The 23,577-nt window shown below is 48.9% G+C and overlaps 1 protein-coding gene across 1 annotated transcript in view; it reads left to right on the forward strand.

Annotated features, from left to right (window-relative positions):
- LOC134434645 (olfactory receptor 14J1-like) overlaps positions 1–19,634 on the forward strand; it is a gene marked incomplete at its 5' end in the record, with an annotated part of 206,587 nt that extends 186,953 nt beyond the window's left edge. The window contains 2 exons of the mRNA XM_063183289.1: positions 9,666–9,816; positions 19,522–19,634. Of these exons, the coding sequence (XP_063039359.1) occupies positions 9,666–9,816; positions 19,522–19,634 (264 nt within the window). The remainder of the gene's footprint in view (positions 1–9,665; positions 9,817–19,521) is intronic.
- Between the last annotated feature and the right edge of the window lie 3,943 nt (positions 19,635–23,577).

Below are 23,577 nucleotides of genomic sequence, written 5' to 3' on the forward strand. Positions count from 1 at the left end.
CCTTTGGGTCAGCCACTAGCCTAAGACAACCTCTGAATTTTATCTGGGCATGCTGAGGGGAGAGACCTGGAACCCTCTCAAAGTCGTGGGCTGGAGGATTGCTTTCCTTGACACACCCCCACGAGATCCTTTGTTGACGCACTGCTGGGTGAGTATGTTTCAGTCAGAGTCAGCCTTTTTTTTTTGTTTTCTCATTTTAACTTGTGGGTGGAAAGACTGCAGAATAGGCACAAAACTCGTTCCACAACGGGAGATTTATATCCAAGTTACATTAGCCCTAGTTGCTCAGGAAATTAATTTTCAAATGAGAATTTGAAAGCTTTTGTTCATTTTCTTTTCAAATATTTTATGTTACAAGGGAATCAGTTTAATCACTTGAGATTTGGGGTACGGTTGGGATCAAGTTATTTGTTTTATAACTGGAGGGAAATTTTAAAGTAGAGAAGTTTTATTGTCTTTTTAATTCCGTTTATGGCAAAAAGTTTTATCTTCTTTTTTGTTCTATTTATGATTCAGTTTACAAATCAGGGGAAAATTTGGGAAAAGTTTTGGGTCCCCACTTCAAAACCCCTTCCCTTCATCCTCTCCCCAACCCCCTAAACCCTCTTCCCTGCCTGAGAAGCAATCAGCAGGTGGATGTCGCTATTCAGCACAGGCTTGCTGCTGTCTCCCTGAAACCTCCCAATCTCCTCTCTCCCCTTACCATGACAGCACTGGCCATGCTGCTCTGGACCTTCCCCTCAACCTTCTTCCTATGCCCACATACCCTCTTTCATCTCCCCCAGTGGCCATTACCCCACAAAATGGCACTGGCAATGTGGCAGCCCTGCCATTTTGTCCCCTCCTGATCCAAGTTTTCCCACCCTCACACCCCAAAATGGCCACTTTCCTGCCTCTCCTCTGCCCTTTCCTGCTCCTCCATAATTGTGCTCCTCTCCTGTGACACATTCCCCTCCACCCATCACATCAATTGTCGCTCCTGCATCAGGAGCCCCCCTTTCCATCAGTAACACCCTTCCCAACGCGAGCTCTGCCTTTCCCCTCGTGGTCTCCACCTCCTCCACCCCAGGCTCCACCCCTGGCAGCCATGACACTTCTGGCTCCCACATGACCGGATGTGGAAGTGGACATGATAGTGACTGGAAGGCAGCCATCTTGGCTCCCAGCAGCCCACGACCCAGGGCCGCACTGGTTATCCAGGAGCACCACTCCTCTACCAGCAGGCCCTCTTCCTCAGTAGAAGACAGTGATCCCTCAAACTCTAGCACCGAGCCTGAGGATCACTGGGCAGGGGTGTGGGAACAAGCTGCTAGGGAAGGTGATTGGTAGGTGACAGGGAGATTGCAGACCCTTGAGGCCCCTGTCCAATCCAAAAGAGGAAGGAACCCAAAGCAGGAATCCATGCCTGATACAAAGTGTTGCAAGGCATGCAGGGACTGAGAGAGAGGGTCCCTGTCCTAAAAGAATAACGAGTCGTGCCAAAAGCTGTGATGACAAGCACAAATGGCGTGAAAAAAAAGAACAAAAGACACAGTGGATAGACACAAACCAATAACCTGAAAAAGAAAACAGCTCTACACTGCCTGAACAATACAACTTCCTATTGGTCTTGCATTCCACAAAAAAGACGTTGTTTAATTATTCCTACCCATTCAATTATTTCGTTGTATCCTAATCTTATGTACTATTTCCTTTTTGAGTTATTACTCTAGTACTATTATGACTTATAGCTATTGCTATGTTAGTTATGTTCCCTTATTTTGTAAGGTGTTTGCAGAAATCCATAGGGAAAGCCTTTTAACTTAGAAAAAAATGGAGGGTTGTGGAAGCCTGTGAGCCTAATGGGGAGAGGGCAACACCAATGCCCTGGAGAGATGCACCTTAGGCTCTGGGCATTCCCCACAGCTCAGAGTGAGAAAAGAAACTTCCCCCATGGTGCTCTGCAGCACTGTGGTAATTTGTTCCAGTTCTGTCCTCCCCATTGGCCCGTTGGCCTTTCCTGCCTCTATTACCCTCATATGTTCATGTTCTACAGAGTTCTCCCTTCCCTGTCTTCCCTTTAGTTTATGTCCCTGCCCATCCACCCTGGCATTTCCCTCTAAGTCCCTTTCCCTGTATAGCACCCCTAAACCCTTAGATTCCTGATGGTCTCCTCCACCCCCTCTTTTCCTGTATTTATACCCTAAAACCTCTTTTGTCTTTGTCTTTAACCCCAAGACCCCTGGAGTGTTAGACCTTAAAAAACCCTCCTTAGAACTCCATGCCTGCACCTTCCCATGTCTTCACTGGTGAGTTGCGGCGTGTGTGTGTGTCGGGGTGTGTGTGTGTGTGTGTGTGTGTGGGTGTGTATGTGTATGTGTGTGCGGGTGCTCTTGCACCTCCGACCCATTAGCACAAAACACTCTCAGGGAAAGTTACTTCCATCATCACAGACCACAGCTGTGCCCCTTGGGACCGAGAGGCCATTGTGACGCTGTGGAACCAAGGAGAGCATTGCTGCACTGCCAGACCTCATGGAACCAAGGATCCATTGTGACACTGCAGGGCCAAAGGATCCAAGGGACATTGTGAAACCAAGGGGGTCCCATGGAACCAAAGGGACAATGTGAAACTGGGAAGCCTCATGGTTTCACGGAGACCATTGGGACACTCTGGGGCCTCATGGACCTGTGGTGACACCAACATGGCTGGGAGTGTTGATCTGCTGTAGGGTAGGAGGGCTCTGCACAGGGCCCTGGACAGGCTGGATCCAGGACCCAAATCCAACAAGGAGAGGTTTAAAAAGTCCAAGAGGGCTCTGCACAGGGCACTGGACAGGCTAGATCCAGGGCCCAAATCCAACAAGGTGAGGTTTAACAAGTCCAAATCTTTGGCCACAACAACCCCTGGAGCCCTACAGGCTGGGGACAGAGTGGCTGGACAGCAGCCAGGCAGAAAGGGACCTGCAGGGACTGATGGACAGCAGGCTGGACATGAGGCAGCAGTGTGCCCAGATGGGCAAGAAGGCCAGTGGCTCCAGGCCTGGATCAGGAATGGTGTGGCCAGCAGGAGCAGGGCAGGCATTCTTCCCCTGTGCTCAGCACTGGTTGGGCAGCACCCCAGGTGTTGTGTCCAGTCCTGGGCCCCTAATTTAGGAAAGACGTGGAGGGGCTGGAGCGTGTCCAGAGAAGGGCAACAAGGCCAATGAAGGGGTCTGGAACACAAGTCCTGTGAGGAGTGGCTGCGGTTGTTTATCCTGGAGAAGAGGGGGCTCAGAGGAGACAAGGTGGTGTCAGGGCACACCTTGGAATTGATGATCTCCAAGGTCTTTTCCAACCTTGCTGATTCTTGGATTCTTTGGAACCCTTGGAGCAATTGCAGGATGAGCCCTGGGCCTCCTCTTCAGAAGCTCCAGCAGCCCAGGTCCCTCAGCTTCTCCTGCCAGCCCCAAAGCCCATCCTGTCAGTCCTGCAGAGCCTCTGCAGCTCCTCCTCACTGCCCAGAACAGGGAGCCCCAGAGCCAGACACAGCAGCCCTGATGTGCCCCCCTGGCCTGGGGTGCCTCTGGCAAGGGAGCAGCACCAGGCACTGCAGGAGCCTGCAGACAATTCCTGCAGCACTTGCAGGATGATCCTGCTGCCCAAGGGATGTTCCCGTTGTGCCAAGTCAGGAACTGCAATGGGGAGTGGGGCCAGAGAGGAAAGGCCAAACAGGGATGGGCTGTTTGCAGGGGAGGGAACAGGGCTGGGCAGTAGGAAGAAATTTGTAGCAGGAAGAGTAAAGAAAGCAAAGTTGAAGGAAAGGAAATGCTCAGGGCAGTTTGGGGGTGGCTGCCAGGCAGCCCAGGCCCTGAGAGCAACAGCGTCTGCAATGGGACAGGAATCTCCCAGCTGATGGGAACAAACTTTCTGGCTGACTGAAGAGGCCAGGACAAAGCTGAGTGGTTTCCCTGGTGTTCCCCAGCCCTTGCTGGCCCCAGGGGCTGATGGCATTTGTGCTCCCTCAGGTTCATGTCCCCACAGCAACAGCATGGGGGTGCTCCCCCTGCTCTGTGCAATGCAAACAGGGGCTGCTGAGCCAGTGCTGCCGTGTCTGTGCCTGCAAGGATGGGGCACCTCTGTGAGCTGGGGGAGAGGCCAGGGCTGCAGAAGGGGGATGTTGTTGGCATCTCCATGAGGATGCTCTGGGACGCTGTCCTGGGCTGTCCAGAGCACTGGGGATGGATCAGCCCCTGCTCTGCTGCTCCTTCCCATCTGCCCCAGGGCCCTTGCAGAGCCCCAGCCATGCTGTTTGCCCCCAGCCTGCCCACAGCCAGCCTGGGGCTGCTCACGGGGGTTTTCTGTGCTGAGCATTGGCCTGGGTGTGTTCTTGAGAGAGCCTGGGCAAGGAGCCTGGAGCCCCCAGGGCCTGGGCTGAGGTGTCCGCGCTGCCCCAGCAGTGCCCATGGCCTGTCCCTGCTGCAGCCCTGGCACTGCCACCCCCAGGGCTGTGCCTGGCCCCGAGAGCACTCAGGCCCTGCAGCAACACCAGGGCCACCAGAGCAGCGGGGCAGGGCCACAGCAGCAGCACTGGCAACACCAAGTGCTGCTGCTGGTGGGCACAGCTGCTGGGCCAGCACTGATCTGCCCCCAGCTTTGCACATAGACATTGCTGCTGCAGCTCCAGAGAAGAAAAGAAAAGGGGGCTCTCTGCAGAAAACTTTACTGGGACATCCTTTAGTTCCTTTAAAGCCATCAAGATTGCAGCCACTCTTTGACACAATCTGTGGCCAAACAGAAGATGGAGATAAACAAAATAAGAAATGGCACAAACAATGACATTTCTGTGTGGACAACATGAAATAACTAAAGCAAAGAAAAAGAACTTCCAAAATGAAACCAAAGAGAAATGTCAAAGATTACTTTTATTACAAATGATTGATTTTAACTGGCAAACTGTTTAATGTTTCTGATACCATCCAATCATCAGTCTCCTCACTGCAGCCTTGAGCTCCTGGTTCCCCAGGTTGTAGATGAGGGTATTCAGGGCTGGAGGCACCACCGAGTACAGAACTGACAGGGCCAGATCCAGGGATGGGGACAAGATGGAGGGGGGTTTCAGGTAGGCAAGTGAAGTGGTGCTTACAAAGAGGGAGACGACAGCCAGGTGAGGGAGGCAGGTGGAAAAGGCTTTGTGCCGTCCCTGCTCAGAGGGGATCCTCAGCACAGCCCTGAAGATCTGAACATAGGAGAAACCAATGAACACAGAACAACCAAACACCACAAAGCAGTAACACCAAGAAGCCCCAGTTCCCTGAGGTGGGATGTGGAGCAGGAGAGCTTGAAGATCTGGGGGATTTCACAGAAGAACTGGCCCAGGGCATTGCCATGGCACATAGGCAGGGAAAATGTATTGGCTGTTTACAGCACTGAATAGAGAAGATCACTGGCCCAGGCAGCTGCTGCCATGTGGGCACAAGCTCTGCTGCCCAGGAGGGTCCCGTAGTGCAGGGGTTTGCAGATGGACACGTAGCGGACATAGCACATGATGGTCAGGAGGGAAAGTTCTGCTCCCATGAAGAAGATAAGCAGAAATACTTGGGCAGCACATCCTGTGTAGGAGATGGTCCTGGTGTCCAGAGGGAATTGTGCATGGCTTTGGGGACAGTGGTGCAGATGAATCCCAGGTAAAAGAGGGCCAGGTTGAGCAGGAAGAAGAACATGGGCATGTGCAGGTGGTGGCCGCAGGCTACGGCGCTGATGATGAGGCCGTTGCCCAGGAGGGCAGCCAGGGAGATGCCCAGCAAGAGGCAGAAGTGCAGGAGCTGCAGCTGCCGCGTGTCTGCCAATGCCAGCAGGAGGAAGTGCCTGATGGAGCTGCTGTTGGACATTTGTGCTGCCTTGGCATGGGAATCTGTAAAAAAATCAATCATGGAATAGTTGGGTTTGGAGAGGACTTTAAATATCCCAGCACAGCCTGGGGGCACTTTCCCCACACTGCCTGTCCAGGGCTCTGCTGCCTGGAGCTGTCCCTGCCAGCAGCTCCTTCCCTGTGCCCAGGGCTGGGCCCTGCCAGTGCTGCCAGAGCCCAGCCCAGCCCTGGGGGCTCAGCTCTGCCCTGCAGAACCCTCCCAGCTCTGGCACTGCCCAGGGGCAGCTCTGGCTCTGCAGGCTCTGATGGCAAAGTGAGAGCAACCCGGAGGAGGCTGAAAAAGCGACACTGATGCTGCCTCTAAGGGACCTTGTTCTGATATCTGTCTTTGCTGGCTTTATTCATATCTGAGAGAATTTTTTTTTTCCACCTGAACTGAGAGATTAATATCTGTGTGCAGTTTCCAATTCAGGCAAGCCAGAGCTGTAGGTGAAAAAAGTAGAAATTTCCCTTGTCTCCAGCCCCTGACTCGCTGTGCTCCCTGTATAATCTACTTGGAAATGTTCTGCAGTTAAATGCCATGCTGGGAGCAGTCCTGAACAATGCAGCATTCTCCCCACACCATGAGAACACTTCCAATCCTTACCAGCTGTCTCCTCCCACCCAAACCTTGTCCCCCAGTGCTGGGAGCAGCTGCCAGGGCTGGCTGAGAGCTGTCCCTGGCAGGCAGCAGAGTCCCTGCCCCAGCACAGCGCCCTGGGCTGCAGGACCCTGCTCTGCAGGGCAGCCCTGGGCACCCCTGGCTCTCGGTTTCCCAGCTGTTTAGGTGACCTGGAAAGGCCCGGGGTGGCCTTGGACAGCCCGCGCTTCAAAGGAGGAGAAGAGGCTTCAGATCTTTTCTCGGTCTCGGTGTTTATTAATTGTTTATCTAAAAGATTTTCTCTCGGCCTGATAGAGGTCTGCACAGCAGCCAGCCATGAGCACACTGAGAGCCCCCAGGGTGGTCACCTATCTTTATACTCGAAATTACGTATACAATATTTATCATTTTTCCCCAATACCTTTTACCCTTATTAACCAGTGCACTTTTAGTAATAACCAATCCCAAAGTGCCAACATCACCACAGAAGATGGAGGCCAAGAAGAAGAAGAAGAAGAAGGACAGGACACGCCCCAATTCCTCCATCTTACTTCTTTAGACCCCCCTGTACAGAAATCTTAAACCCTGTGTTTCACACTCTAATTAACTTATCCCTTCACCATTCACCCCAGTGAAATCCTCCCATCCTCATACAGGTGTCGTCTCCTGTGTAGGATCAAAGTCCTGCCACCAGACACTTCTGGCAACATTCCAGGACTCCTGAGCCCCCCAAGGGTGGTCTCGGTCACTCTGCACATCAGTCCTGAGGTGCTGAGATCCTACACCTGGCTGCTGTGTACAAGAGACAATCAGAGAATGTACTCAGGGTCTGTAGGCATTGGGATTTTCCAGGTTTAGGAGATCGCTCCGGGAGCTGCAGCTGCATTGTCCTACAGCCAGAGGTTCCTGTGCCAAGGGCTGGCAGTGATTCTGCCCCAGGCACTTCTCAGCACCTTCCCAGCCCTGACTGATTGAAGCTCTCTGTGCCTCTGTGCTGTGCCCAGGGTGGCTGCAGGCAGTGCCCCAGCCCTGCTGGGCTGGAAGAAGAGCTGCTCATCAAGAGAAATGTGCTTTTGAAGCTCTGCTTGGTTACCAGGAGCTGCCTCTGTGCCAGGAGCCCAGCCCAGCCCAGAAGGACAGACACAGCACAAGGACTTTAATTGAGCCTCTGGGACTTTGTGCTCAGGCCCTGAACATCAGTCCCTGAGAGGGAGCTGAAGAAACCTCTCCAGAACTGCAAGTCAGAATCCAACTCCAAAGTTTCTTGGACTTTTAATGCGTCCCAGATAGGGACACAACTGAGAGAGTGTCCCCAGGCCCCAGGCAGAGCAGAGAACTGGAGGCACTGATGACAGCTGCGGACAAAGAGAAGTCAAGTCTTGGTGCCCTGGGTCACAGCAGGGTCTGTGCCACCAAGGGCTGTGAGGAGACACCTTGTCCTGAGGCCTGGGGCCTCCTGGCACAGCCCCAGCCAGGCCGGGCGCTGTCAGCCCCTTGTCCTGCCCTCAGCATCCCCCCTAGCCCACATCCCAGTGGCTTCAACGATCTGCTGGAAGGAGTCCCTTGGGAGCCTTGCTCAGGCATGGGGCTCCTTAATGCTCCCTGCAGGGACTGCAGGTTTTTCAAAGGACTTTGGGTTTGGCTTTTGCCTTGGAGTCTCTGAGAGGTTTTCTGCAATTATGGCATCCAATTATCTGCTGCAATTAGTCCCTGGAGAGACTTTGTCAGCAACAACACTCAGTGGGGTCATTAATACTTCAGGGTACTTCAGTTATTTCAGGGTTATTTGTTGTTTCCCTTTTGATACAGACTCTCTGAGAGGTTTATGCAATCATGGTTCCAATTATCTGCTTTAACGAGTCCCTTGAGAGCTTTGTACTGACACTCAGTGGTGCCCATTAATGCCTTGAGATACTCAAGGTTTTTAAGGTACTTTATGGTTTTAAGAATACTTTTAAGGATTTTCCTTCCCATACTGAGTCTCTGAGAGGTTTTTTTGCTATACAGGCCTCCAATTCTCTCGTCCAAGGAGTCTGTGAGGATCCTGTGTTGGGTATGTTCCCCGTTTCTGTTTTAAAACAAAAATGGAACTGAAAGAATTTTGTAAGATTTTCTAGAAGGATCCAAACAAACACGGGACAAGTTACAATACAATAACAACTAAGATGATTAATAGCCCTTTTTTAGCTGGATATCATCCAACCCTTTAGTCCCTTGGATTGGAAGTCTTTGTTTTCCACTTGAAGATTCTTGAACCTTTCATTCACTACCTGAATACTCTTTTGGATTGTCTTGCTGTGGCTGGAAAGGTTCATGCAATACATGACCTCAGAATCTACACAGCCATGCCTATGTGGCCATAGTAAAATCTCTATCGCTGTTCTGCAAGGTGGTCTGTCTGGTGGTCTCTATGTCTGAGAGTAGGCCACTCAATGTGAGGAAAGTAGCATTGGTTTACTTACTTAAGAGACACCCAAGATGGTCTAATTGTCCTAAAGCTTTAGCTGCAGCTACCCAAGGTAGTCCAAATTGGGGGTGCTACCATCCGATACCTGGATTAAAGCTTTCAAAGCCATCTCTTTGATATCATCAAATACTTCTCAGGGATACCTGCTGCTTGATCATCTGGTAGGCTGTGTTGTCCTTCTCCAGCTAGATGGTTGATTGTCAATTTCGCCCTTACCTCATTATTAGCATAGTCTGCTATTAATTGATATTGTAAACACTTCCATCCCCCTTCGCACCTAAAGAGGGTGTATTCTTTAGGTGACAACAATATGGTCATAATATATTTTAAATCATAGGGAGTTAAGATGTACTGTAAACATGGCCCTCATTAGGCCATTAAAACAAGGTAAGTCCTTCCTGTGGTCTTTAGCTGCTCTACATAAATCCTTAATTTCCCTGTGAACCAATGGCTGATACCTGTGATTCTTCCCCCTTCTTTCATAACATACCAGGGTAATGAGGGGTTTTGAAAGTATTTGCCAGTCTCCTTCCTTATGTGGAGGCATGGCCCAGAGTGGAGAGGATGATTGACAGTTGGGGCATGACCCACAGTTTTTGGGGTCGAGTCTGGAGGTTTGTTCAGTTCAGGAGAGAAGGTTGTGGTAGCAGGAAGTGGAGGAGCCAAGACCGAAGGAGGATGCTCAGGCTCCTAAGCCACGTTCAGGCTCCTTCTATCTTGACTCTCCAGGGCATGATGCTCTACGACAGCCTGGCCATCGCCATCTTGGACCATCGTGGAAGGTCTGAGAAAGGGAGGTTTGAAGGGGGGTCCCCAGTTAGAAGTGACCAACAGATAGAGTTTTCAACACACTGCTTGCTGGTGAAGGGTCTCAAGAATGGTATGGAAAATGGGAAGCATGCGGGGTGCAGTGGGGTCCCTTTTGATCAAATGGCTGTACAGTTTAACTCCCACTGAGTCTCAAAATTCAGTGGTATGGATTTCGTCAGCAGAGGCATCTGGAAAATTTTTAATGATACACCTCATGATTGATTTTAATTCATTCTTTGAAAATAATATGTCATGATCAGTGAGAATGAAAGCATCCATATACACTCCTTTCTACATTAGACATCTGGCTGCCCATTTTTCTCTGTCTCTGCCTTATGGGGAAGAGCCACTGGAACACCCCAAATTAATAATGGGACTTGGGTCCATAATGTAAAAACATAGTGGCAAAATGGGCAATAAATGTCTTGCATTTCCCCAAACCCACCTGCAATCCTATGCAGGTGAAACCGTCGTTGTTGGTGCAGATCCTGGGCAAGGTCCCTTGAAGCAACGATGAATCCACCGGGCCCGGCACAATCCAAAATCCTAGGGAGCGCTGGCCTATCCATCAGCTAACCCCAGCTGATGTGACTGACACAGGGAGCCCTGAATGTCAGGGTTACTTTTCGGGCGCCAAATGTCACAATGAGGGTGGGTGCCTCTCTGGTTCCCTGACTTCAGGGTGAGAGTGGTAAAAATGAAAAGGAGTGGTTTCGATAGAGTTGCCCAAAAAGAACTTTAATAACAGGGTGAAAAACAATAAACATGGAGAAGTCGAGCACAGTATGAGGGGCAGGATCTTAATACCTGAGACAATGGGGAAGCAACAACATAGACATTGGGACTAGAAAACTAGAACAAAAACCATATAGAAGAAACAAGTAACCAATAAACAAATAGGGGAATAGAACTTGGACAACTTAGCATAACAACACTAAAGACTTATGGGGGAACACTCAAGCTCACCCTAAATTAAACTAATGATTCTTAGATAGAACCTCACTCTCAGTTCTTCTGGGGTAAAATATGACTCACTCTGCGTTACAGCCAGGCTAACTCCTACATTGCTGATTTGCACTGGCCCCTTGGGACCATGCGGCTCAGCAGAGACACAATGATGTCCTTGGTTCCATGAAGCTCTACAGTGTCACAATTGTCCCTTGGATCCATGGTGCTCTGCAGTGTCACAATGGCCCCTCCATTTCACAAGGCTCCCAGATGTCACATTGGTCTCCATAGGAAGGGAACCATGGAGCCGCCATGTTTCAGGAGCTGATGAATGGTGGCCACCTATAGGTGGCCATTGAATCTTAGTATGTATTGTATAGGTGGCTTTTGGCCATAGTAAAATATATGTATTGCATAAGTGGCCTTGCCCCGATCCTAGTTGTTCTAAATGGGCTTCAGCTGTGATGTCCTTAATTGGGTGGCAGCTGTGGCTAATGAAGATAACTGGGATAAAAGGGGGTGGGTTGGACAGTCAGGGAGAGCTTTGGGGGAGCTCTGATGAAGAAGCTGGAACAACACTGCTGTGAAGAGCTTCTTGTGAGAAAACCACCCAGAAGGTGTGGGACTCTAGAAACATGATAATAATGCCACCAGAGGTCAAGGCAAGCCTGACCTGTCTGTCCTGGCAGGTTTGCCAGGAGTAACCCTTGGATATTCAAATTTATGAATGTGGAATCCTAATTTCAGACATAGTGCCTGGAGAAGTGTCGGTTTCTCAGCTGTTTTAATGACCTGGAAAGGCCCGGGGTGGCCTTCGGCAGCCCGCGCTCCAAAGGACGAGAAGAGGCTTCAGGTTTTTTCTCGGTCTTCAGTGTTTATTAGTTATTTATCTAAAAGATTTTCTCTCGGCCCGACAGAGGTCTGCACAGCAAGCCAGCCATGAGCACACTGAGCGCCCCCGGGACGGTCACTTATCTTTATACTCAAAACTACGTATACAATATTTACCTATTTCCCCCAATACCTTTTACCCTTATTGACCAGTACACCTTTAGTAATAACCAATCCCAAAGTGCCAACATCACCACAGAAGATGGAGGCCAAGAAGAAGAAGAAGAAGAAGGACAGGACACGCCCCAATTCCTCCATCTTACTTCTTTAGACCCCCCCTGTACAGAAATCTTAAACCCTGTGTTTCACACTCTAATTAATTTATCCCTTCACCATTTACCCCAGTGAAATCCTCCAGTCCTCATACAGGTGTCGTCTCCCGTGTAGGATCAAAGTCCAGCCACCAGACACTTCTGGCAACATTCCAGGACCTCTGAGCCCCCCAAGGGTGGTCTCGGTCACTCTGCACATCAGTCCTGAGGTGCTGAGATCCCACAGAGAAGGATTGTTTTTTTTCCATACAAAGAAAAGCACACAGCCCTTTCCCAGTGTTTGGAAAACAAGTGAGTTCTGGCACTCAAGATTTAAAGACCAGCCAGACCTGTCTGTCCTGGCAGCTTTTGTATGGTAGCAATCCCTGGATACACAGAAATTTGGAGGTGGAATGCAAATTTTGGCCATGGATGCCTGGAAAAAATGGACAGTTATTTTCTATACAAAGGAAAGCCCAGAGTACCAGTGTTTCAGGGACAGATGCGAGTGGCCTTCCACATTCCAAAGTCAGCCAGACCTGTTAGGTGACCCCTGGGAGACCAAGGCAGCGACATCTATTTCATGCTCCCTTGGTTCCACAGGGCTCTGCAGTGTCACAATGGCTCCTTGCTTCCATGAAGCCTTTCAGTGCCACAATGATTCCCTTGCTTCCATGATGCCCTCAGGTGTCATAATGGCCCCATGTTAACACAAGTTCTTAAGGATCTTAATGGTCTCCAGGGTTCCACAAGGCCCCACAATGTCATAATGGTCTGTTGATTCCATGAAGTCCCGCTGTGTCATCATGGTCCCTTGGTTCCATTGGGGCCAGTAGTGCAACAGTTCCCTTGGTTCGACAAGTTCCCATAGTGTCACAATGGCCCCTTCCTTCCACAAGGCCCTGCAGGGCCACAATGTTCCTTTGGTTCCATGGGGCCCCACAGTGTCACAGTGGTCTCCAGGATTCCATGAGGCCTTGCAATGCCACAATGCTCTCCATGGATCCACGGTGCCCTGCAGGATCACAACAGCCCTTTGGCACCATGAGGCCCTGAAATGCAGCAATGGTCTCTTGGTTTCACGAAGTCCTGCTGCTTCACACTGACCTCTTGGGACAGTGCGGCTCAACTGGGCCACATGGTCTTGGTTCCAAGAGAACAGAAAGATGTCCTTGGATCCATGAGGCCCCGAAGTGTCACAGTGGCCCCTTGGATCCATGGTACCCTGCAGGGTCACAATGTTCCCCTTGGTCCACAAGTTCCTACAGTGTATCAGGTTCCACAAGGGCCTGCAGTGCTACCATGGTGATTGGTTCCACAATGCCCTGCAGTGTCACAATGGTCTCCATAGGAAGGAAACAAGTGAAACAAGTGAGCCGCAGTGGTGCAGGGGCAGATGAGAGGCAGTCACCAGAGGCCAAGTCTAGCCAGACTTGACTGTATGGGCAGATTTTGTCTGGGAGTAACCCTTGGATATAGAGAATTTTAGATGCAGAATCCCAATTTTGGCCATGGGTGCCTAGCCAAGAAAGACAGTTCTTTCCCATAGGAAGGAAGGAAAGCCCGGAGCGCCAGTGCTTTACAACCAGATGGGAAGTGGCCCTTGACATGTCAGATTCAGTGGGACCTGACAGCCCCCAGGAGTCCAAACTAGGCAGACCTGTTCCATGTTCCATTGATTTCATGGGTCCCCACATTGACACAGTGTTCCCTGATTCCATGAGATCTTGCAATGTCACAATGGCTTCTTGGTTTCATGAGCCCCAACAGAGTCACAAGGGTCCTTTGTCTTCATGCGGCCCCTTGTGTCACAATGGCTCCTTTTTTATATGGGCCCCACTGTTTAATCATTGACCCTTGCTTCTATAGGGCCCCTGAGTTGCACAATGGTCTCCTTGATTCCATATGAGCTTCCATACTCACACCATAGTCTCCTTGGACCTCCATTGTCATGACTGACACTTGATTCCATCAGTTTCTGTAGTGTCACCGTGGTCCCTGTCAGAGGCTGGATGAGATCAATGTCCCGAGACACCTTGGGATGCTCGGAATGCCCTTGTGGGGCCAGGTCCAGGTCAGGCCTTGGTTTGTGGTGGAACAGAGCCCCTGGCCTGGCAGAGCTGTGAATCACACAGCAGGGGGTATCCTGTCCCACCTCTGATTGGCCCAGCTCTCAATCAATCACACACTAGCAGCTGGTGCCTACCCTGGCTCTCATTGGACAAGGAACTGGCAGTTCCACCCCAGGGGTGGGCCCATGAAAGCCCAGGGTGTTAAAAGCCGGAGCACGAGGCCAGCCCAGGGTCTGGGTCCTGCCTTCCCCTGGGGTTCCTTTGTTATTGAGGCTGGAACCTGTGCAGTTGTTACCTATGTGCGTGTCTTTCTATAGATCTTCTGGCTTTCTGTTGTTCTCTATTTCTTCTCCTTCTAATCCTATTTACCTGGAACATTTTTGGGTAACTTAACATCTTAAGGGTAAAGGTTTTTAGATTAATGGTCTAAGTTAATGAAGTTAATGCTTTGATAAGAGTTTTTTGTTGAAGTGGATGTTGTATTAAATGCTTTGCCCAAGTTCCCTGATTGTCTATCTTTTGCAAGTAAAATTTGGTGTAATTTTGACCTCTTAGCTCAGTTGGTCAGAGCATGGTGCTGGTATCACTCAGGCTGTGGGTTCAATCCCTGTGCGGGCCATTCACTTAAGAGCTGGACTTGATGATGCTTGTGGGTCCCTTGCTACCAAGAATATTCTTTAACATCTGTCTGTGTTGAGAATATCTGGTTGATGTTTCTCCAGTGCACCAAACTCAAGGAAAGGAAGCTTTGGTTACCCCCAGCATTTCAGTGTTCTGGGGTGTTCCAGTCCTGCAGGCTCACAATTGCCTCTTGTTTTCATGAGGCCCCACAGTGTCCCACTGGCCCCTTGGTTCCATGAGGATCTGCAGTGTCAAACAGGTTTATGGCATTTGTCCTTGCTGCTTCACATCCCACTGCCCCACAAACAGCCCTGAGCTACCTGTGAGGGACAGGCCCTGCTGGCTCAGGCTGGGCTCAGGGCTTGGCCTTTCTGCTTCCCCCAACCAGCCCAGGCCTTGCTCAGCATTGCAGTTCCCTGCTCTGAGCCTTTGCCTGCCTGCAATCCTGCTCTTAAGGATCTGCTCTCAGCAGTCCCTGGGGAGCCTTTGTCACTCCCTGCCCTCAGTGGGGCCCAGTGATGCTCCAAGGGACTTGGAGATTTGCTTCTGACTCCTTAAGCCACTTCTTCAGCCTTCTCTCAATGCCTGAGGGTGCTGGACTCAGCCCCAAATCCACTGTGGGAATCAATAAAATAGAGAAAGCCCTCGGGGGCTCTTTCCCTTCCTTCAGTGGTTTTCAAGTCTCCAGGGCTTGTGCAGCTGATTGGAGTCAGTTTGTTGTTCTGTTAAGGAGGAAGATTTCAAAATACACCTCATGACATTTTTTTTTTTTAAACAAGTGAGTATTTTTTTTTATTTTCCAGATCAAAGAAGAGCTCATAAAAGCATTTCCCAGGTGATCTTGATGCTGAATGTCTCCTTAGGAGGTCTGTGCACAGAGAAGAATGAGCCCCTTGAGGGCTAACCCTGTTTGGACAAGCTGCTCCTCACCCCAAACCTCACCATGTCTGACATGGTCCACCTGGCACTCACATCCCTGTGCTCTGCAGCAGAACCTTGTCCCCTGAGCTCTGCAGCTCCATGTCCCAGCCCCTTGTACCATGTCCCACCTGCTCTCCTCAGGGCTCTGCCTGCACACAGGCCCAGGAGAAGTTTTCCTGGAGGAAAGAAGGAAAGAATAGAAAAGCCTGTGCAGGTTTCTTGAATGAACCCAACTCAGAAACCACCTGCTCAGCCCAAGCTGCCCTGAATGGGAAAGCCTTTCTCCAAGGAATAGCAGAAATGATCTCTGGAATCTCTGTGAGCAGAAATGATCTCTGGAAGCAGAATTCTGAGTCTTGCAGCTGTATTCTCTGTCCTTGCCCTTTCCCTGGATCTCTTTTGCAGATGGAAACTGCTGGTGCCATCCTCACCTTTAACCTCTCTCTTGAATGCAAACAGATCTTCCCAGGTGTGTTCAGCAGGATTTACTCAATGTTTGTACAAAACTTTTGTGTTCCTCATGAACAAAGGGGCCATTTTGGCACTAAGGGGGTGATGTGGAAGCAAGGAGCCAATTGTGACCCTGGGGTGACATGGAACCAAGGGGCCATGGTGACACAGCAGGGCCACGTGGATCCAGTGACACTGTGGATCCAAGGAGTCCATGGAGACACCTCCAGAACCTCATGGAACCAAGGAGTCCATGTGACCCAGCAGGGCTGCATGGAGCCAATGGTCCATGGTGATACTGCCCATCCAAGGAGTCCATTGTGACATTGCAGAAGCTCATGGAGCAAGGGAGGCCATTGTGACACTGAAGAACTTCATGGCACCAAATATCCATGGTGACACAGCAAGGCATCATGGGAACCAAGGAACTGCTGTTGGCAGTAAGGAAACTCATGGAACCAGGAGCCCTTGTGGCACTGCAGAACCAACAGAGCTGCTGGGCCTTGTCCCCTGGCCCTGCACAGGTCCTTGGGAGGCACAGCAGGAGCAGCACACTGGAAGCCTCAGGAATGCCCTTCTGGGATCCATGGCACACACTCCCAGCGGCTGGGATTCCAGTTCCCAGACAGGAAAAGATGTTCCTGTCTCTGAAGGCAAAGCTCCTAAGAAGGAGCCAAAAGCCAAGTGGAGCAAGATCTTAGAGTGACATTTCACTGCCAGCCTTCATAACTTCACCCATGGTTGTTGTAGCTCCTGGATTGGGAATTAAATCAGGGCAGGGTCTTTGGTGGGAGCTGCCCTGGGTCAAGGGACACACTGAGAGAGAAGCAGATCAGGCAAAGAAAGGCAGGAGAGAGGAAAGGAGGACACAAACCCAATCAGCTTAGAAGGTGGCACTCTGAAAACCAGAACTGGAACTGATGGAAAATTAATGGGACAGAAACTAATAGTTCTGAAAGTTTTATTTACTATCAAAATACATCCCACACACACAGCCCCCCACAATCCCAATCCCACACCATCAAATTTGGATCCCACTTCTCCCAGTCTGTATCCAATCCCATGTCACCCTGGAGGCTGTGAAATTGAGTAATTTGAGCATGGAACTGAGTTTTTTTGAGGTCAGAACAAGGCAATTTGTAATGGGATTGAGCCCCTTGGGGGTAAGATTGAGGTGTTTTCAGTGGGACTGAGTCATTTTGAGGTGACAGATCAATCCATCTGTAGTGATGTAGTGCAAAGATATGGAGAACACTTCCTGAAGTCCCCCAAGACCCCACAAATCTTCCAGAATATGTCTCAAAAACCATAAATTCCTGCTCAAGTAACTGTGAACTGATGGAACTTTCAACATCTTTGATATATCTCTTTGTTTTTAGTCCTTTTTTTAGGTGTTTTTAAGTGATAAGGAAAAATCAAGAGGAAACTGGGGCAAAACCTAAAGGATAACCAGCCTTGTGTCCTCCCAGCAGAGATCACTGAATGTAGGTCACCAGGGCTCTGCCCAACGTGGATCCTCCTATGGAGGATGGAGCTGGAGCAGGGCACAGAGCTCTTCCTGCAATTGGGGCCTTTGCAGGGCTTCCCTTACTGGTGATTCCATTGGTGTCTGGTCAAGTGAGAGCTCATGGACAAACTCTTTCCACACTGGGGACACTCGTAGGGCCTCTCCCAAGTGTGGATGTGCCGGTGGATGGTGAGGTGAGACTTGTGCTAGAAGCCCTTCCCACAGCTGGGGCATTGAAAGGGCCTCTCATCGGTGTGAATCTGCTGGTAGAGGAGGAGATTGGAACTGGTCTGAAACCTCTTCTGACACTTGGGGTGCTCATAGGGCCTCTCCCCAGTGTGGATGTGTTGGTGGGTCACAAGATTGGATCTGCAGCTGAAGCCCTTCCCACATTCCCCACACTTGTAGGGCCATTCACCAGTGTGGATCATCTGGTGGCTGATCAGGTATAAGCTCTTCCTGAAGCTCTTCCCACACTCCAAGCACTTGTAGGGCTTCTCTTCCACAAGGTTCTGCCATGGAGATTTGTCCTCCCTGGTTTCCAACCTCAGGTCCTTGTCTGGGGGAGGAAGGACAAGGAGAGGATGGGATTTCCCTCCATGCCAGAGGGAAGGGGAAGGAGATCCCCACAGTGCATCCCCAGAAGGATGGGGTTGGCAGCAGGGTTGTCCTACAGCCAGGGGCCATGCTGGGCTGGGAGATGGAGAGGAGAGAGGGGGAAAGGGGCACTGACTTCCTCCTCACCTACCTGAGTTTCCCAGGGCATTGTGTCAGTTTGAAAAGACAGGCGTCCACTAAGGAAGGCACGAGCCTCCCTTGAAATGGAAACTGGAAAAACCTTCTCCTCCAAATTATTATAATTTTGAAATTAAGGTGCTCTCAGGAAAAGATATGAGAATTGGAATAACAGTTCTTAACTACGAAAATTAAAAATAAAAAATTAAAAGTGCAATAGTACAAAAAAACCCGCTGGCAGGGTCAAAATATTACCTGACACCCTGTGGGTCAGGGTGTTGGTAGAAGTACCATAAAGTGTGGCTGCAGTACTCCTTGATTGACAGATGTGCTTTTGTTTGAGCAGTGATTTTCTGGAAGGGTGTAGTCTTCCTCTGAAGGTCCAGTGGTGGTGTAGATGGGCCTGATCTTCCTCTGGGAATCCAGCGGAGAAGAAAGCTGCTCCTCTGGGAATCCAGTAGGAAAAGAGTCACTGTGGTGTTCGAAATCTCAGATTATATCCAGGAGGAATGCTTGGCTCCTCACTGTGGGTGGAGCTTCTCGCAGTGGGATAATGTAATTTTATCAGTCATGCAATGAGACTCAATGGCCCATTAACAGAAGATATTGCCCTGGTGGGAGGATTAGTTGTTGAAGAGACATGTAAACTGCCCAATTAACAGATGACAACTGCTCCACAGATAGGAATAGAATACACACACCCAATTCCAACCTAAGGCAGTGGCTCAAGGGTTGGTGTCATGGACAGAATTTTGCATTCTTTGATCACGGGGCAACTTTTATAGCGCCTGGCCTGCTGGAACCAGATGGGCTCCATCTCTCAGTTAAGGATGGAAGCTTTTTAGCTCATGAACTGGCAGAACTTGAGAGAACTTTAAACTAGGTTTGAAGGGGGAAGGGGATGCAGCTGGGCTGTCTGGAAGCAGGCCCAATAGTGGTAAGCCTGAGTTAGGAGTGAAATCAGCCCAGCTGGGGTGGATGTATACCAGTGTATGCAGCATGGGTAACAAATAAGAAGAGCTGGGAAGCCATGGTCCAACAGCAGAGCTGTGATGTAATTGCCATCAGGGAAATGTGGTGGGATGACTCACATGGCTGGAGCACTGCACTGGATGGCTACAAGCTCTTCAGGAGAGACAGGAAAGGGAGAAGAGGTGGAAGGGTGGCCCTTTATATCAGAGAGGCTTTGGACACCACAGGTATTGAAACTAACGATGATGAAGCTGAATAACTATGGGTGACAATTAGAGGGAAGGCCAACAAGGCTGACATCCTACTGGGAGTCTGTTATTGTCCACCCAATCAGGAAGAAGAGCTGGACAACTCATTCTATAAACAGCTAGAGAATGTTTCTGGATCATCAGCCCTTGTTCTTGTAGGCAATTTCAACCTGCTAGACATCTGCTGGGAGCTCAATACAGCTGAAAAAAGGCAGTCCAGGAAATTTTTAGAGGGTTTGGAGAACAAGGTTTTTGTCACAGCTGATGGGTAAGCCCAGCAGGGGAGGGACTGTGTTAGATCTGTTGTTTGCAAGCAGAGATGGTCTGGAGGGAGATGTGATGGTTGGAGGTCGCTTGGGGAACAGTGATAATGAAATTATAGAGTTCCCAAAATTTGTTAAAATCAGAATGAACATCAATAAGACTTTTACATTGGACTTCCATAGGGCAGACTTTGGCCTATTCAGGACACTTATTCAGAGAGTTCCTTGGGAAGCAGCCCTTAAAAACAAAGGAGTTCAGGAAGGGTGGGCATGCTTCAAAACAGAGAGCTTGAGGGCACAGGAACAGACTCTCCCTGTGTGCCAAAAGACGAGTCGATGAGGTAAATGCCCAGCCTGGATGGGTAAGTAGATTTTGGAGGAACTTAAGAATAAAAAGAGGAGGTATCCTCTTTGGAAGGAGGGTCAGGTCCCACAGGTAGTGTTTAAGGGGGCCACTAGAGCATGTAGAAAAAAACAAAACTAAAGAGCTCAGTACTTGAAATTGCTACTTTTATAAATGTTTTAAGTTGAAAGATGTAGGTGGTGTAGCATTGTGTGTTTTATATGGGTTTATTGTAAAGTTGGTTATTTTTATAAGTTTAAATTTTGGTTTGACCCTTGGTTCCCCCCACGTTCTCCCTCCTCATAGTTTGTTCCTTCCACCAGTTACCTGTCAATCATTATACCAACCCCCTTTCCTTTCTAGAAATTTCTATGTCAATCTTCCTGTACCTAATGTATGATTTGTCCCCTGAGCCTTTTCCCTCCCTTGGGCCCTTCCTACTGGTTCTGTGTGTCCCTCGTTCCATCCCTGGGCTTTGTTCATTGGTCCCTCGTGTCCCCGTCTGTTACACCTTTGCCCTTTATAAGTACCTCCCTAATGGTTTTTACTTGACACCATCACTGGCCCCACCTGGGTCAAAGAAAGCACCTTGGCTTCCACACACATGTCCACTCCTTCCTTCCTTTGCCTCAGCACTTCGCAAGTCCTGCTCTCGCCTGCATCACCACACAGCAGATGGAGCCACTACTCAGGGATTCTCGCCGAGAACCTGGGAGTGGCAGAATTCGCAGTCTCCACCGGTTACTCCAGGAGTGGCTAGCCGGACCTGTCAGCTCCAGTGGCCGAGGAAGTGAGACTGCAGCTGGGGTTGTATTCTATTCCTATCTCTTAGAGGTGGGGCAGTTATGTTGTCTTAATTGGGCAGTTTTCTTTATCTCTTCTACAAACCAATCCTCCCTCTGGGGAGGTATCTTCTGTTAATGGGCCATGAGTGTCACTGCATGACTGATCAAAATTTACATCATCCCATTGTGAGATGCTCCACCCAGAGGGAGGAGCCAAGCATTCCTACCTGGATATAATCTGAGATTTTGGGACACCAGTACAATCTTTCCAATGGATTCCCAGAGAAGCTGCGTTTTCCGCAGCGGATTCCCAGAGAAGCAGTTTTCTTCTCCACTGGATTCCCAGAGAAAAATCAGGCCCATCTACACCAACACTGGACCTTCAGAGGAAAACTACACCCTTTTACAGGATCCCTGCTCCAACAGAACCACATCTGTCACTGCAGGAGCAGTGCAGCCACCATTCAATGGGACCGCTACCAACACCCTGACCAGCAGGAATTCTGACTCTGTCAGTAGGTTGGGGTTTTTTTGTTTGTTTGTACTATTACATTTGTATTTTTAGTTTTCCTAGTAAAGAACTGTTATTCCTATTACAATTTTTTTGACTAAGAGCCTCTTAATTTAAAAATTATTGTAATTATGAGGTGGGTGGGTTTACATTTTCCATTTCAAGGGAGGCTCCTGACTTCCGTAGTGAACACCTGTCTTTTCAAACCAAGATATTAACCTTTAGGGTTATGGAAAAAACTGAAAATATATACCCCACACTCAGTTAGAAGTATCCTAAGCCAAAAGGCTGAAAATAGCTCACTGATTCCTGTATGTTAAATTATGAAGTGATCCTAACACATAATGATTTAGAGCTAATAGTGAGTAACAAACTCAACTCTGCCCAGTTTTTGTATGGAGAACCAAGTGAGGAACTAATACATAATTGCCTAGAGGTTATAAACTATCAAACTAGAGTAAGAGAGGACCTAACAGATCAACCACTCCAAGGAGGGAAATGACTGTGCATCAATGGATCTGCACGGGTAATAAAGGGGCACAGGGTATCAGGGTACACTATAGTGCATGAAGGGTTGGTAGCCATTTAAAAGAGAAAGTTACCTTCCATCTGGTGAGCCCAAGCGTGTGAGCTATATGCCCTAAAGGGAACTCTGGAAATATTAGCACAGAAAAGATACAGACTGAAAATACGCTTTTGGCATTGTGCATATCTTTGGAAAATTTTGGGAAGAGAGGGGGCTATTAAATTCAAAGGGAAAGGGACTGATTAAAGTGTTAGAAACCTGACAATTACCAGGGAAGTAGCAGTGGTATATGTTAAAGGACATAAAAAGAGGGCAACTCAGGACGCGTGAGGGAACAATTTAGCTGATTTAGAAGCTTAAAATGCAACTGAATCAGACATAGAAAAACTAATATTAGTATTAACCCCCATGAGAAAAATGCAAAAAATCCCTATATTCAGTGGGACAAAAAAGGAAGAACTCCTTAAAATAGGAGCCAAGAAAGATAACAAAGGGAAGTGGAGATGAGCAGATGGGAGGCAAAAGTTGAATAAACCCCCTTGCCAAGAAAATGCTAGAAGGCATACATGGAACAGCACACTGGGGTACACAAGTGCTAAGTGATAAATTTCGAAGGGATTGGAGTTGCATAGAAATTCTCAGAATAGCTAAGCAGGTAACTGAATGGTGTGTGATATGTACACAAGTGAATAAGAAAATCATGAGGAAAACACCCAGGGGAGGGTGAGAACTAGCCTTAAGGCCCTTCCAAAACATCCAAGTAGACTTTACTGAGCTTCCCCAGGTACAACGGTGGAAGTTTTTTCCAGTGATAGTAGATCACGTGACTCATTGGGTAAAGGTGGTACCCAGTGTGAAAGCCAATGCCAATGTTGTGAGTAAAACACTTCTAGAATCAATTATTGCCCAATATGGGTCGGTAAACAGGATTGATTCAGACCAGGGAACTCAATTCACATCAAAGATATGAAAATCAAGACCCTTAACTTGTATTTTGATAAGGTCTTAAAAAAACATTTAAATTTTTGAAAGTGAAAATGATTTCTCACATGGGGTTAGGGAATGTGAGGAAAGGTTGTCCACACTGGGTCAGCTCCAGAGTACAACTTCTCTGACCTGGCCAGACCTCCTTAGGAGTGGCCCTACATCAATATCAAGCACAGAATGCTGCAATCACCTCTTATCTAAAGAGAACAGTAATGAAATACACTCTTTGAAATAGGATTATATATTTCTTAGAAGTTCATTGAAATATTTCTCCATAACTGTAAAAGGAAAACTTCCTGATGAAGAGGACAAGACCAGAGGGAAATCAAGGCAGAGCCGTGGTTTGTCAGGACTTGCTTGATCCTAATGAGCCCCATGGTGCATTTGGAGCTGAGCCCTGGAACCTCCAGGCCTGAGAGGAGATTGCACAAATCTTTCCAGGAGTCAAAGTCAGAAGAAAACCTCAAAGTGTCTCAAAGCATGAATGGGTCCCACTGAGGTCCATCCCAGCACAGAATCCTCATGGACTCTGAGGAAGGGAGAATTGGAGGCGAGGATAGCAGAAAAATACTTCTCAGAGATTCAGTGTAGAAAGGAAAATTCAAAGTACCTTAAAAACCTTGAGTATCTCAAAGCATTAATGAGTCCCACTGACTGTCAGTACAAAGCTCTCAAGAGGCTCGTTAAAGCAGATGATTAGGGCCATTATTGCACAAACCTCTCACAAAGTCTGAATCAAAAGAGAAACACCAAGTACCCAAAAATAACTGAAGTACCTTGAAGTATTAATGAGTCCCAAT

Source organism: Melospiza melodia, unplaced genomic scaffold (assembly GCF_035770615.1).
Source record: "Melospiza melodia melodia isolate bMelMel2 unplaced genomic scaffold, bMelMel2.pri scaffold_45, whole genome shotgun sequence".
Lineage (NCBI taxonomy): Eukaryota > Metazoa > Chordata > Aves > Passeriformes > Passerellidae > Melospiza > Melospiza melodia.